Genomic DNA, 16680 nt, shown 5'->3' with positions numbered 1-16680 from the left:
GGCAAAAAAGGGTCTCTGGAGAAGAGGGAAAATGCTAGTTTAAAACTGAAACAAGGCAACTTTAAGGTGCCTCAGCTGTGATTTAGGATGAGACAAAGAGAGGACATGACGTTGAAAATGGTTAATGGGGCATGTTTGTTCCACTCTTAGTGGACGTCAAGATAAACCCCACGAGAGAATGACCTTACAACAGATGTGAATAGGCTTGGACTACGTTTGTAGATTGAGTGCATACATCACATGGAGCGATGATGGGCTTCATCAAGATTTATGATCCCACAATTGGCTAGTTTTCTCCATCTTGTCCTAAACCCTGGATACCAACCACGGTTTATGGCTTAGCATGTGGTGTGGGGTGACCCAACATGTTAGGCAACAAACAATGACTTCCAACTTACAATGCCTCAGCTTCCCAAGGTTATTCCAAAGCCGGAAAAGCCAACCAACCCACCCTGCAGCTTTGCCTGCTTAGGCTGAACCCCAGGAGTTCATACTTGCTGTGGCGCCTGACCTATTTTCTGCCCAGACGCTGCTTATCCAAGCCAAGCCGCCTCCTTCTCTTTGGCACCTCACCCCAAAGATTCGCCGGACTGGCTGGAAACTCTCGCTGCTGGCGACGTGTGTTGGGGGGGCGTCCTGATCGCCTCCTGCAGGGGGAACCGAGTGGCCACAGAGAGTCAATACGGCAGGAGAAGGAGGAGGAGGAGGAGCAGCAAGCAGCCGCAGGTGCGGCGGCTGCAGTTGTTACCTTTACCTCCGCGAAAGGAGACGGGGGCGGGAGCTGGGTCGGGGGGGGGGCCGGGCTTGCAGGTTGAGAGCCAAGCGGAGGAGAGCCGCGGCGGGAGAAAGAGAGGGAGGCGAGACGCCGCCAAGCCTCCCCACCCCCACCCGAGAAAGGAGGCGATCCGCAGCCGTGAGAGGACGGGATCCCGCTCTGGCTGGGCGCAGCGAATGCGGTTGCTTTCTATGCTCCGCCCACTCGCTCGCTCCTCCGACCCTCGGTGAAGCAGAATCGTCCCCCTCCGGCGAGCTTAATGGGCGCCCCCCCAGATGTTGCGCCCGGTGCGGCCGGCCCCCCCTGCACCCCCCACGCTACGCCACTGTCCTGGGGTTAAGTATTTAGGAACTTGTGATCACTCCTAGCCTCTCCTCTCTACAACTTTCAGAGTTTATGATAATTATACATTACACATTCTCTGCAAACCAGACATTTTGAGCTCTAATCGAGATGGGTGGATTACACTGAAGGCTTTTCATTTCCAGAGAGCATCTTTTTTTTTCATCATACGTTTCTGGTTCAATAGGTTTTGCAGAAGAACTGCACAAGCCTGTGAAGTGTAAGTCAAGAGGGTGGAATCAATTTACTGCATACAGCACAAGTCATTATAGATTTTCGGTATATTCCTTTGGAGGGACTCTGGGCAATCCCGACCCCTTCACTACAGTGAGCTCCAATATTTAACAGATCTGTTTTGACAGCTCAGGGTCAATATTGGTTGGCTGGTTGGTTGCCTAGCAATCTCAGTCTCTTAGTGTCTTGGTTAGTTGATATTCTTGTGGCAAAAATAGCCTATATTTTCTCAAGTTGCTGCACTGATGCCCCCCAGTAAGCTTTGTTGAACTTTCTTCTACCCAAAGAAAAGTTATTGATGGCATCTTCCCAACGGATGACTAAATTGTGATTTAAATAATTAGATCCACCTGATTAATGGTTTAAATAAACCCCACCCTGCTAATAAGGCACCCTTCATTGTCTCTTTTTCCTTATTAACACACTGATGTTCCCAAATGCAAAGCCCAGAAGGGTAGCTGTTCAGGATTATTGAAGCCAAAGCAAACAAATTGGTGTTTTTTTTCTGACATGCATTTCTGAAGACTAGAGTTTATTTCCTCAGCTCAGAGTTCAATTCAGTTCTGTTTGGTATTTATGTGGTTAATGGTTGTGTATCAGTAAGGATTTTTCCCCCCCTTTCTTAAGGTCTGGGTGACGCACAACTCCAGCTGACAATTAGAAAATGCTTAGTAAAAAGGTCAGTCATATGAGGGAGAGAGATGGGATTATGGAGAAAGTTCATTTGAAGTATTTTGCATACAGTACCTCCTCCCCCACAAATGCACTGAGAGCACCAAGCACCTCAAATTGATCTACTACTCATGAGAAAATTTGAAATATAGGCCTAGTATATATAAATTGGAGATGTGGAGATGTAGAATTATTGAAATATCTATCCTTTGCTTGGATGTTTGTAACTAGTTTGGACTGTTTTAGGAATTGCTGCTCTTCCTGGAACTAATGTAGTCCTCATAAGCACAATTGAGCCCAAAATTTCCTTCGCTTGGCAAGGCAGTTGTTAAATGAATTTTGCCCCATTTTATGACCTTTCTTGCTACAGTTGTTAAATGAAACACTGCCATTTCAGTGTTAAGTTAGTAGCACAATTGTTAATGAATTTGGCTTCTCCATTGACTTTGCTTGTCATAAGGTCACAATAGATGATCACATGACACCCCCCCCAGTACACTGCAACTGTCATAAATACATGCCAATGGCCAAGGGTCTGAAGTTTGATTATGTGACCACGGGAATGCTTCAATAGACACAAATGTGGAAAACAGTCATAAGTCACTTTTTTCAGTGCTGTGATAACTTTGAATAGCTACATTCATTACTAAATGAATGGTTGTAAGTCGAGGACTACCTGTGTTCCAGGAAATGGCTCTGTTTCTACTTTGACCTTCCTTTGTTCAACATGTTGTAGGAGGTGACCAGGCTAAGCCCGAGGGAGGGGGTCAAACGCGTCATCAGTTTTGAGTCCCTTCACACCCACAAGAGATCTAAGTCTAGGCCAGCTTAAATTCCATTGACTCTTATCTACCACCAGTTTGCTTTGTCAGTTAGTAGTTCAGATTTTTGTAGAGAGTTTAAGCTTGCAATAAATTCTACATTCATTTGAACTGCCTTGACCTGCCTGGATTTCCTGATTTCCCGAGCTTGACACATACAATGTCGTAACTAGAGCAGCTTGTCCTAGATATTTTTTGTTAGAAAGTCAAGGCTATAATCTTTTTCCCTTACTTTTCTTTCCAGTTACTTTTGGGATAAGGAGGGAGGGAGGAGGAAACTTTAGTATTGTGTTCTATAATGTACAAGCCAGAGCTTTGACGTAAAATTATTCTTGGCTTCCAACAGAGGAAAGGCTGGGCTTTGGGAGCAATCTGCGTTTATGCAGTTTTAAAGAAGAAAAGTATCTCTGCCAGCCAGAAGACTCACAAGCTTTTAAATATTGTGCTATAAAAGTGGTCGTCTGGGGAATACCTTCATTATAACAAAATCCTTTATGCTCTTGTTAAGCACCGTTTAAAAATAACGGTTTAAATGTTAGTTCACACAGCTGAAGAACTTGTTTTTGTATAAAACACTTGAAGGCCGAAAGATTGTGCTGTGGTGCTGTGGAGCTTTGTTGTGGGTAATGATACAATCTCAGTTGTAGTACGCTGAGAAATGCGCATCTCCATAATTCCAGGATACATGCCTAATTATATAGCTTGCACTACTCATTCTATCTTAAATAGCAGGATCTTTCCCTATGACATTATCAGCAGCCTCAGCAGAGTTTTTCATATTGAAAATCACACCACAATTTGATACTTGCTCTTTGTTCAGCATTTCCCAACAGAGCTTAAACAAAATGGAAAACAACAAACTTTGAAAAATACAGTACCCAGTTTGGTCACACAAATATTTACAGCTGTCTCTAATTCCAACAAAGCAAACTAGTGCAATAGGACTAAAAAAAACTGTATTAAGAGATGTTTTTCACTCTGCTAAATTGAAATCACATTCTGTTATGAAAGTAGTTAAATACCACACTTTTAGCTGGCTGGTTTTTAACTGAAAACCTCCCCAGAATTGTACTGTGTTTCACATTACAGATGGTTCAGTTACTTTCACATGATGCTTTTTTTGTCATAACAGTTATGAAACATTTGGGAAACTTGGACTTCTATTTGCAGATAGATTCCAAGGAATTTCCAAGCTCCTTTGAAAATATCTTCAGTATTATTTTCTTCAGTTGTAATGCCCAGGAAATCGCAGGGCTTCAGACTATATGTCAGGGTGGGCAACTATGGTCCCTTTACAACTTGTTGACTTCGACTCCCAGAATTCCTGAGCCAGCAAATAAAAGCAAGCAATGGTAAACCATGTCCATAATGTTGCCAGAAAAACAATAGCTTGTTGGAGATTTTAGTATGTCCCAACTAGATCAGATCTGATGCATCCAGGGCTTTTTTTCTCATAGAACGCTCAGAACGGAGTTCCGGCACCTTTTTTGGATGAAACCTTGTAGGGTAGGCAAGGCGGGTTGTATGACATGTGTGAGTTCCGGCACCTTTTTCTTTTACAAAAAAAGCACTGGATGCATCCACAAACTGAATTGAGCAGACAAATGAGCTGTTTATACAATCCATGCAGCATCTGCTGGCTGCACTTAGAGTTCAAAGCCTCTGTGTGTATATATATATGCAATAGGTTGAAATGCTACTCACCCTCCCCCCTATATTCTTGGGGCCATTTCATGTGGGACAATTTACAGATACTGTCAACGCTGTGACAATGGATGTCCTCACTCTGACAACTGAGAACCAGCAGCCCTTTTTACTTTTGCTTTTAATGTGCCTTTCTATTCTCTTAGTGTTCAGATGTAGAAGGGGGAATAGGGTAGATGCCTGACGGTTTAGTTAGCCATAACAATGTAGAAGTGTGGGAACTCAAGGACATATTCTGATAAGCTTTTGGCGGGCTGAGGGGACTGAGAGAAAAGCCCACGTTTTGTGCTAATTGGGGAATGTGATTTATGACAGCTCTTGTGGGGTAGGAATTGCAATTTGTTACTTTGTATCTGGGAGGAGGGAATCTCATTCTTGGATTCAACTATGTAAGTGACGATGCTTTGTTTCCAAATAAAATGTTCTTTAAGGAAGAAATCTTGCCTTGAAGTTCTTTTAACTGGTTTCCTCTATCGAAACCATGACAGATACATCATACTGTAATTTTGTCTAGATAGGTATCAAAGCTTTCTAAGGGGGCTCTGTATATATACATACCGTATTATTATAACCACAGTGTAGAAGTTGAGCACACTGAACTGTAAGGCAGGGTTAAATGTATCATTAGTTTGGAATCATTGCACAGCCAGAAGAGACCCAAGTCCAATGAATTCTGTTGAACCATTTTAGCTTTGGCCATTAGTTGACCAGATTCTTGTGTATAAGTAGCAGTGATAAACTCTTCTGTGTTAAGTGCAAGAAACCAGGAACTAAGGTTGTTCAAACGAGTATAATTTTTTTCACACTAGCTGTCTACAAGAATCTGATCTATTAACGGTCAAGCCAAATTGGCAGTAGGTTAGAGTCAAGGAAATTCAAGGTGGGCTGAATTTAGATTTTTTTGTGGGAGCGAAGGGACTCCAAACCAATGACGTGCTTGACCCCTCCCTCGGGCTCAACTGGGTCATCTAGACCCTGTGCTTTGAACTCAGCAAGTGTTCCTGTTCTACACACCTGAAACAATTGGCTTTTAGCATTGTTAATAGTTCCCATAATTATTTTTAAATGTGCTACTCACTATGAAGATGTTTCCTTTAAGGATTTTGTAAAAAATAAATAAATAAATAAAACCCATCGCCTAAATACACTTTTTCCTTCTTTTTGCATTGTAGTACAGAATTGGACAGCTGTACATGATCAGTAAACATAGCCACGAGCAGAGTGATCGTGGAGAAGGTGTGGAAGTGGTACAGAATGAGCCCTATGAAGATCCAAACTACGGGAATGGTCAGCTGACAGAAAAACGGGTCTATCTGAATAGGTAAAAATTCCTGTAAGCGTTCTGCCATTGCATCCTCCCCTAATGCATATGCAGCTTTGGGAAGTAAACTTTGGCTTTAGTCAGCCTTTGCACTTCGCACCAGTCTTAGGAGAATCACACAGTAGGACGTACCCTGAGAATGGCCAGGTCTCCTCCTTATAAATTACATGTTTAGTGGCTCAGATATGTGGCCAGTCACTTCCTTCCTTCCTTCATGTTAAAAACTCTGGAGAAAGGAAAGTTGTGAAAATGAACAGAGATGCTACAGATACTTATGGGTTCATACATTATGCTAAGTACAAAGTAGTGAAAAAGCAACTGAAATTATAAATAAACTTAAGCAAAATATGTGTTCACATGGGGGGGGGGGAAAACCACACAGTACAAATAGTCCTCAACTTACAACCATTCATTTAGTGACTGTTCAAAGTTACAGTGGCATTGAAAAAAAGTGAGTTATGAACGCTTTCACACTTCAGACCGTTGCAGCATCCCCGTGGTCACACAATCAAATTTTATCAAAATTTAGATACTTGCCAACTGGCGTGTATTTATGATGGTGCCAGCGTCCCGGGGTCATGTGGTCCCCTTTTGCGACCTTCTGACAAGCAAAGTCAATGGAGGAGCCAGATTCACTTAAGAACAGTGTTCTAATTTGACAAGTGCAGTGTTTCATTTAACAACTGTGGCAAGAAAGGTCACAAAATGGGACAAAACTCAACAGCTGTCTTGCTTAGCAATTGAAATTTTGGGCTCAGCTGTGGTCATAAATCGACTAGTCATCAATGGGAATTGGTACTGATCAAAACTTGTGCAATTCACAGGTTAAACTTATCAATATTTGTGCAGATTTGCATGAGCAAAACCCCCCATCCTCCCAATCTCAAAGATTTAGGACAGGGTGTCATGTAAACAAACTCATTGAAATCCAACACATTATGTGAATGCTTGAAGACAGTTTCGTGGACCAACTTGAGTATGATTATGCTAGGCTTTCTGCTCAAAAGGAATCAGAGATTAATTTGTTTATTTTTTTCTATGGTTTTCAGACTCTCTGATACATTAGTTACAACAGAAGAGAAAATTACATTGCTATAACCAAGGCCCAGCGAAGTAAATATGTCTGAAACTCCCAAATCAGTAACAAAAACCTTTGTAGGGAGAAAATTTGCTTTTAAAATAAAATTCTTTTTGGTACCAAGGTCAAAGTCTGACCTTGTTTCTATTTGTTCAACATCAGCAACTTGGATAAAATCAGTCTGGTTCACAGCATACAAAGAACTGCTTACGACAGGAATATCCAACCTAGCTTCATAAGAAATATATTTTAGTGAGCTCCTTAGGCGGCAAAATATCTTAGTAAAGAACAGCACCATCATGAATGATTACTAACCTTGTGCAAAGCAGCAGTATTAATGATTTATCGAGTGAAATATTTTTTCTTGTCTGATAAAGTCTGCATATTTTGTAAGATTTATTTATTTATTTATTTATTTGTTTGTTTTTATAAACCGCCCTTCTCCCGAGGGACTCGGGGCGGTGTACAGAATAAGGTAGGCATACAGAATGAACAATAGTGAAAACAAACAATAGTAAAATACAAGCTGGGACCCCAGATTAGAGCTATCAGGCCAGGCCAGACTGCTGGAACAGATAAGTTTTTAATTCGCGCCGGAAGGTGCGGAGGTCGGGGGCCATCCGGATTTCGGTTGGTAAGCTGTTCCAGAGGGCTGGCGCACCCACTGAGAATGCCCTCCCCCTGGGGGCCACCAGCCGACATTCCTTGAGCGGTGGCACCCTGAGGAGGCCCTCTCTGTGGGAGCGCACAGGACGGTGGGGTGCTGACATTGGCAGAAGGTGCTCCCGTAGGTAGTCCGGACCCATGCCATGTAGGGCTTTGTAAGTCATTGTTAGCACCTTGAACTTCACACGGAAGGCAACTGGAAGCCAGTGCAGTGCACGGAGGAGAGGTGTGGTATGGGAGTATCGGGAGGCTCCCAAGAGTGTCCGTGCCGCTGCACTTTGCACCAGTTGAAGCTTCCGAGTGGATCTCAAGGGCAGCCCCAAGTAGAGAGCGTTACAGTAGTCTAGGCGAGAGGTCACAAGAGCATGGGTGACTGTACGTAAGGCATCCAGGTCCAGATAAGGCCGTAATTGGCGAACTAGTCGAACCCGGGAGAAGGCCCCCTTGGTCACAGCTCCTATGTGATCTTCCAGGGAGAGCTGCGAGTCAAGGAGGACACCCAGGTTGCGGGCCCTATCAACAGGGGGTAGTAACTTGTCCCCGATGTTAAGGGATGGGATGTTCTGAATCTCCTGGCTTGCCGGTACGTACAGCCATTCAGTCTTGTCCGGGTTCAGTTGAAGCCTGTTCCTCCCCATCCATTCCCGGACCGCTTTCAGGCAGCGAGACATCACGTCGAGGGCATCACTGATGTTGTTTGGAGTTGAGATGAAAAGCTGGGTGTCATCAGCATACTGATGGTACCCTACTCCAAAGCTGCGAATGATCTCGCCCAGCGGTTTCATGTAGATGTTGAACAGGAGAGGCGAGAGGACCGACCCCTGAGGGACTCCGCAAGCGAGAGGCCTCGGGGTCGACCTCTGTCCCCCTGCCAACACCGACTGCGAGCGACCCTGGAGAAAGGAGGAGAACCAACGCAGAACCGTGCCTCCCACTCCCAGTCCCCTGAGGCGTCGCAGCAAGATACCATGGTCGATGGTATCGAAAGCCGCCGAGAGGTCTAATAAGACTAGGACAGAGGAATGGCCCCTGTCCCGGGCTCTCCAGAGATCATTTATCAGAGCGACCAATGCTGTCTCCGTGCTGTAGCCCGGCCTGAAGCCCGATTGGTACGGGTCTAGATAAACCGCTTCATCCAGGATCTGAGGGAGTTGGTGCGCCACCACGCTCTCAACAACCTTCGCAAGGAAGCGAAGATTGGAGACTGGACGAAAGTTATTCAATGAGGATGGGTCCAAGGTGGGCTTCTTGAGGAGAGGCCTCACCACCGCCTCCTTCAAGGCGGTGGGGAAGTGACCCTCCCTCAGAGAAGCGGAGATGACCGCCAGGAACCAGCCTCGTGTCCCCTCTCGAGCTGCATATGCCAGCCAGGAAGGGCACGGGTCCAGTAAGCATGTGGAGGAGCTCAACCTCCTCATAATCCTGTCCACTTCCTTAGGAGTCACAGGATCAAATTCCTCCCAGATGACGTCGACAAGACTGTCCATGCCTTGTTCTTCCAACTCAGCCCAGTTGGAGTCCAGGCCGTTTCGGATCCGAGCAATTTTATCCAGCAGATACTGACCGAATTCCTCGGCTCGACCCTGCAAGGGTTCCTCCCTCACCTCTTGGTTCAGTAGGGAGCGAGTCACCCTGAACAAGGCAGCCGGGCGATTATCTGCGGACGCGATGAGGGTGGAAAAGTAGTTGGATTTTGCCACCCTTATCGCAGCGAGATAAGACCTGGTGAGGATTCTTAATCGCAATCGGTCGGATTCGGATCGACTGGATCTCCAACGGCTCTCTAGGCCCCGTCTCCGACGCTTCATTTCCCGGAGCTCCGCGGTGAACCATGGGGCTCGCTGGGATCTGCACCGGGTCAGAGGCCGCAAGGGTACAACTCGGTCCAGAGCCTCCGTGGCTGCCTTCTCCCAGGCTTCCACTAAGGCATCCGCCGAGCTGTGAGCAGGGAGTGCATGTGCGTCCCCAAGCGCTGCCTGGAACCTATCAGGGTCCATTAGGCGCCTAGGGCGGTACCATCTGGTTGGCACCGCGCACCCACGGCGGGGGGTGGCAAAGGGGAAGTCTAGCCGCACGAGGTGATGATCGGTCCATGACAGGGGCATAATAGTCGTGGCACCCCCACCGATATCATCGCGCCACCGTCCAGATAAGAACACCAAGTCTGGGGTGTGGCCTCTCTCATGAGTCGGTCCAGAAATTATTTGCGACAGGTCCATGGCCGCCATGGAAGCCATGAACTCCCGAGCCAGATCGGACGATCCTCCCAAGGACGGTAGGTTAAAGTCGCCCAAGACCATGAGTCTTGGGAATTCAACCACCAACCCTGAGAGGACATCGAGTAGCTCGGGCAGGGCTGCCGCTGCACGATTAGGTGGTAGGTATGCCAGCAGCAGGCCCAACTGCGCCCCCGGGCCGTATCTCAGTAGGAGAGACTCACACCCGACCATCTGAGGGACGGTGATCTCTCGCGGGCTAAGGGATTCCCTGATGATAACTGCCACTCCCCCGCCCCTCCCATGGGCCCGAGGCTGGTGCAGCACCTGGAAACCTGGCGGGCAGAGGTCAACCAGAGGGACACCACCCTCTTGGCCCAGCCAGGTTTCCGTGATGCAAGCCAGGTCCGCGTGCTCGCTCTCCACTAGGTCACGAACAAGGTGTGCCTTGTTAGCTACGGACCTGGCATTCAGGTAGACCAGCCTTAGCATGGGAGGCTGCACACCTTCGCTCCCGGGACCTCCGGGGAAGTACAGAGGGTCGGAGCGTCTCACCGCTTGTACAGAGCGGAGATGACACTCCCGGTGACGATACGGCCCTCTGTTTGTGCACCTTCTGCCGTTCCCCACCATCCTGGGAATAGGATGTTCGTCAGTACGCCATCGGTTATTGTCGGCGACTGGTCCTCGTTTCTCACCATGGCGAATGGTCGTAAGCCTGGCCTGCGTTATGGCACCCGGAAGGTCTGCCTTCCCCGAGCAGCCATACTCTTTTCCCGCCCCCCTCCCTAACCCGACAAAAAACTTAACAAGAAACTTAACCAGGGGCCTCTTGTTGGTCTTGTGATGGAGGCCCCTGACCCTGCCTGGCCATCTCTCAGAGGCCCAATGGTCGGGCCCGTCATCGAGGTATGATGAGTTGAAGGCAGGACGAACCCAGGAGAGGGGGGAACTCCTGAGGGCGAGTAGATCTATGCAAGAATATTGAAGCCGCATAGGGAGCATTGGGGAGCATTGGGAAGGCAGTCCCCTGGGTGGAGCATTAGAAGGAGGGTGTAGTCGGGTAGGTGGGTATCTGGACCGTCACCCAGCCACTGCCACTTGGTTGGGTGAACCCCAGAAGCAGTCCACTCCCCATCCTCTCACGATGGATTGTGATTCTGCTTCTGGGGGTGGTCCAGGACCCACTCTGGGTGAAGCATACCCCATAGAGCTCTCACCTCTATGGGGCTGCAGGTGTAGGACAGGCCACTCTGCCACCGTGGCTTGCACCCAGGCCCATCATGTCCTGTGGGGCGAGGGAGGGCAGGGGGGTTCGGAGCTGGAGGAGGCCAGATGTTGATGGCCTCGGTGGTCTAGCCGCCGTCATCTCCAACGGTCAGCTGCATCCTGGCGTCTTTAGGGGTGTTGATCGGCACGGAGATCGCCACGCCGCATCTAGTGGTGCTGCCGTCGGGGGGTTTTCGGTGAGATTGGGTGACCGGGGCCTGGAGAAGTTCAGCGCCGCTATCAAGGCTCCTCGGTGGTGGTCGATCGGGTCCGCATAGCCGGTCTGCGGCACCTCCTTGATCCCAGGGAGATGCCGCCGTTGTTCAGGAGCAGGCCAGGAGGTCGAAGCAGGGCAACGACCCCGGCCCCGCTCAGGGCGGTTGCTGCGGCTGTCTCTTCCGCCGCCTAGCTGATCCATTTGATCCGCGGGGTCTTTCCTGATCATCCCTGGCGTCGCTGTTGGCCAGGGAGGCATAATAGGGAGCCGAGGGTGGAGGCACCGGCCCCACTCTGGATGGCTGCAGCAGTTGCAGCGGCTCGGGGGCGGGTTAGAGGCGCCCCATCGCCACTGCCCCCGCCGGTCTTCGGGCCCGTGGGGAGATGACAGGTTAGGGCCCCGCGGGGTACTCGCCGTCGCCGCTGCCGACGATGCTGCCGCCTCCGCTACCCAGCTGGTCCGCAGCGCCTCCGTTGGTCGCTTGGGGACGCCGCCGGAGGAGTCGAACAGGTGCGGGGGTTGGGGCAGGGCAGAGATGTTGCCGCCGTCGCCCGGGAGCCGGTCAGGGGGCCGGGGCAGAGCAGAGCCTCCGGCCCCCCCTGGATGGCTGTGATGGTTGTCGTGGACCAGGGGCGGGCTTGGAGAGGCCCTGCCGCCACCGATACCGTCGCTGCCGGCTCCCTGAATAGGCGAACAGCTGATCCGCAGAGAAGTCGCAGTCGCCAGGGAGCTGATCAGGAGCCGATCAGGGGGCCGGGGCAGAGCAGAGCCTCCGGCCCCTCCTGGATGCCTGCCAAGGGCCAGGGGGCGGGCCTGGGGAAGCCCTGCCGCCACTGCCATCGTGGCTGCCGGCTCCCCGAATAGGCGACCGAGCTGGAGCTTGGGAGTCGTCGCCATCGCCGCTGAAGGCGCCTCCGCCGCACAGCTGATCCGCGGAGACGCCGCTGCAGCCCGGGAGCCGATCAGGAGCCGATCAGGGGGCCGGGGCAGAGCAGAGTCTCCGGCCCCTCCTGGATGCCTGAAGGCGCCTCCGCCGCACAGCTGATCCGCGGAGACGCCGCTGCCGCCCGGGAGCCGATCAGGAGCAGATCTGGGGGCCGGGGCAGAGCAGAGCCTCCGGCCCCTCCTGGATGCCTGAAGGCGCCTCCGCCACACAGCTGATCCGCGGAGACGCCGCTGCCGCCCGGGAGCCGATCAGGAGCAGATCTGGGGGCCGGGGCAGAGCAGAGCCTCCGGCCCCTCCTGGATGCCTGAAGGCGCCTCCGCCGCACAGCTGATCCGCGGAGACGCCGCTGCCGCCCGGGAGCCGATCAGGAGCAGATCTGGGGGCCGGGGCAGAGCAGAGCCTCCGGCCCCTCCTGGATGCCTGAAGGCGCCTCCGCCGCACAGCTGATCCGCGGAGACGCCGCTGCCGCCCGGGAGCCGATCAGGAGCAGATCTGGGGGCCGGGGCAGAGCAGAGCCTCCGGCCCCTCCTGGATGCCTGAAGGCGCCTCCGCCGCACAGCTGATCCGCGGAGACGCCGCTGCCGCCCAGGAGCCGATCAGGAGCAGATCTGAGGGCCGGGGCAGAGCAGAGCCTCCGGCCCCTCCTGGATGCCTGAAGGCGCCTCCGCCACACAGCTGATCCGCGGAGACGCCGCTGCCGCCCGGGAGCCGATCAGGAGCAGATCTGGGGGCCGGGGCAGAGCAGAGCCTCCGGCCCCTCCTGGATGCCTGAAGGCGCCTCCGCCGCACAGCTGATCCGCGGAGACGCCGCTGCCGCCCGGGAGCCGATCAGGAGCAGATCTGGGGGCCGGGGCAGAGCAGAGCCTCCGGCCCCTCCTGGATGCCTGAAGGCGCCTCCGCCGCACAGCTGATCCGCGGAGACGCCGCTGCCGCCCAGGAGCCGATCAGGAGCAGATCTGGGGGCCGGGGCAGAGCAGAGCCTCCGGCCCCTCCTGGATGCCTGAAGGCGCCTCCGCCACACAGCTGATCCGCGGAGACGCCGCTGCCGCCCGGGAGCCGATCAGGAGCAGATCTGGGGGCCGGGGCAGAGCAGAGCCTCCGGCCCCTCCTGGATGCCTGAAGGCGCCTCCGCCGCACAGCTGATCCGCGGAGACGCCGCTGCCGCCCAGGAGCCGATCAGGAGCAGATCTGAGGGCCGGGGCAGAGCAGAGCCTCCGGCCCCTCCTGGATGCCTGAAGGCGCCTCCGCCGCACAGCTGATCCGCGGAGACGCCGCTGTCGCCCGGGAGCCGATCAGGAGCAGATCTGAGGGCCGGGGCAGAGCAGAGCCTCCGGCCCCTCCTGGATGCCTGAAGGCGCCTCCGCCGCACAGCTGATCCGCGGAGACGCCGCCCCTGCCCGGCAGCATGAACAGAGGTAGAGGCAGGGCAGAGGCGCTGGCCCCCGTTTATAACGGTTGCCAACGGCCCAGGTGGCGAGGCGGAGATGTCCCGGCACCCCTGCAGCTGTTTCGGGAGGCAGCGGGCGGCACCATTGCCCAGCTCATCTGCCCGAATTTCTGGCCCCACCCCAGGGGTCCGCTGACATTCCTGGGGGGACGCCTTACCGTTGGGGGCTACGGAGCTCTCCCCAGCGCGTCCGCCATCTTTGGAGCCAGGGAAAAAAAACAACTAATACTTAAACCTTGTTACTTTTACTGTCATTCATGAGATATATTGTGGTTTCTAAAAAATATATGTTTTGCATTACTGTCATTTGATTAGTGGTGGTCTAACTAAATATTAATGCCTTACTTTTTTTTGCCTCTAAGCCTGAGGTCCATTGACTTCTATTGAGCTTGTGACCTTGGTAACAGACATAGCAACTATGTGCCCCTTACATCATGTAGTGCAGCCCTAGAATCTTAATACTTCTGACCTTTGGTAAGTGTAGCATTTGCACATCCGCTATGTTCAAGTTGAAAAATCTGTTGAGGTAAAATGTTTCTTTAAACTCAACCACAGCATTGCCCTCAAACGAGAGCTCAGTATGTTAATCAACCTTGCGCAGAGACATCTCATTCCAAGCATGTCTAGAAATATGTCTTTATCTGATTGAAGAAAAATTAAGAACCTATAAATTAGGCAAGGCCTATTGAAATAGATATTTTAAAGGGATTGTCAGAGCTTGCATAAGACTGGATGCTTGCTAACATTTATTGACATCAGCGGAACAGCTAAGTACCAACAAAATGTAAGATTAGATGCCAGGCTGAAACATGCTAGGCTTAGTTTGTTCAAAGACAAAAAACCAAGGAAGTCCAGTTGCCTTTTTTAAAAACACTTTTGGGACAACCATGACCTAGATCAGGGGTAGGCAACCTTGGCTGTTTTATTACTCGTGGACTTCAACTCCCAGAGGCTCAGGAATTCTGGGAGTTGAAGTCCACGAGTCATAAAAGAGCCAAGGTTGACTACCCCTGACCTAGATGATTGACAATCTCCATAGATATGAATTTAATGAATTTTAATGGAGAGAAAAGCAAAGTTTTACATTTAGGCAGGAAAAATCAAAGGTACAGATTAGGCGAGACCTGGCTCAAAAACAGTAATTGTGAGAGGAACCTTTGAGTCCTGGTGGATGATCACCTGAATGTGAGCCAACAGTGTGCAGCAGCAGCCAAAAAAGCTAATACAATCCTGGGTTGTATAAGCAGAGGCATAGAATCAAGATCACGTGAAGTATAAGTGCCGCTTTATAAAACCCTAGTAAGACCACACCTTGAATACTGCAACCAATTTTGGTCACCATACTACAAAAAAGGATGTTGAGACTTTGGAAAAAGTTGGACTTTCCTGTGAAAATAGACTGGATTGGCATTTCACATCAGAACATCTATTTCAGCCAGTATTTCAAGTGAGGCATTACCATGCAGATCTCCACATAAAACAGCCTAGTTCTAATAAAAAAAACTTTATTTGACGCAGATTGAAGATTGCAAAGTGTTGTTCTTATGAATTTTGTCTTAATTGCATTTAAGCTCATTTTATCTTTATTGGCACAGAGTGGATGCTGTATAGAAGGCTTAGAAACTTTACTCTAAACAATTTAACTACTGCAGGGACAAAGTTATTACCATTGCAATGAAAGAAAATTAATTATAATGTTCTAAGCCTTTGGGGCACATCTATTGTAATTTCTCAGATTTTGTGGTTTCCAAGTACTAGGAAATTGAAAGTGGATTGCTAAATATTTGAAAACCTTAATCTGTTTAGTGTGGACACCATTTCAATTATGATGGCAGTTGGTACGTCTCTTATTGAATATGACCACCTTCATTTTTGAGTAAAGTGAAAGTTTTTTTTATTATTATGGCAGAATATTGCTAATGCTGGAGACTCTAGGTATAGGGTTTCTTGCTTGAGCAGAATTCCTGCCAACTCTTGTTATTCTGGTTTTCTAATCTCTGCTGAAGGCCAAATTGAGTCTTGAAAAGAAGGATGACATCATCTGCAGAAAGGAAGATGGAAATGGGCTTATGGAGGGGTATTTAAATTTTGAGAAAGCCTATACTATGGAATTGATATACAGGTAGTCCTTGACTTACATCATTTCGAAGTTACAAAAGCACTGAAAAAAGTGATTTACGACCATTTTTCACATTTACAACCATTGCGGCATCCCCATGGTCACGTGATTAAAATTCAGATGCTTGGCAACTGACTCATATTTATGACGGTTGCAGTGTCCTGGGGTCATATGATCACCTTTTGCGACCTTCTGATCAGCAAAGTCAATGGAGAAGCCAGATTCACTTAACAATCATGTTACTAATTTAACAACTGCAGCGATTCACGTAACAGTTGTGGCAAGAAAGGTTGTAAAATGGGGCAAAATTCATTTAACAAATGTTTCACAATTTTGGGCTCAATTGTGATTGTAAGTCGAGGATTACCTGTAATAGTTAAATAAGAAGGACAATGATGTATCTCTATTTTAATAGTCTTTAGAGTGGGGAATGGTAGTGAAAAAATTCATCACCAATCCAAGTAGGTATTCTCATGCAACACCATAATTAGTCAAAGTAAATGGTGATCTGTAGTTCTGGTTATCAGTCTCTTGCAAAACATCTCTGTCCAGGGATTAAATCAAATGCTATCTTCAGCTCAGAGAAGGCAGCACGGGGAGTTTTTCACTGTATTTTTCTGATGGATGTTATGCAATGAATTGGTCAAAAGTTGATCCATTAAGTATGAACATGGCTTGTTCCTTAGCTGGTGCTGTCGCTTAGATAATCCAATCAAGGAACTTATAGAAGAATTTAGCACACAATTTGCTAAGCACATTGGTTTGTGCTTAACTTGTAAGCCGACCTGAGTCTTCGGAGAAGGGCGGGATATAAATGGGATTAAAATAAAAAATAAAAATTTAATTTACTAAG

General features: G+C 49.5%; 1 protein-coding gene across 2 annotated transcripts in view; it reads left to right on the top strand.

Annotated features, from left to right (window-relative positions):
* Positions 1-16680, top strand: part of PITPNC1 (phosphatidylinositol transfer protein cytoplasmic 1) — a 191313-nt gene that overhangs the window by 78970 nt on the left and 95663 nt on the right. For both annotated transcript variants that reach the window (XM_081321871.1, XM_081321872.1), the window contains exon 2: positions 5721-5869. In XM_081321871.1, coding sequence (XP_081177997.1) covers positions 5721-5869 — 149 coding nt within the window. The remainder of the gene's footprint in view (positions 1-5720; positions 5870-16680) is intronic.

This window comes from Vipera berus (genome assembly GCF_964194415.1).
Source record: "Vipera berus genome assembly, chromosome: 2".
In the NCBI taxonomy this organism is placed as follows: domain Eukaryota; kingdom Metazoa; phylum Chordata; class Lepidosauria; order Squamata; family Viperidae; genus Vipera; species Vipera berus.
This window is presented reverse-complemented; position numbering and strand designations above follow the sequence as displayed.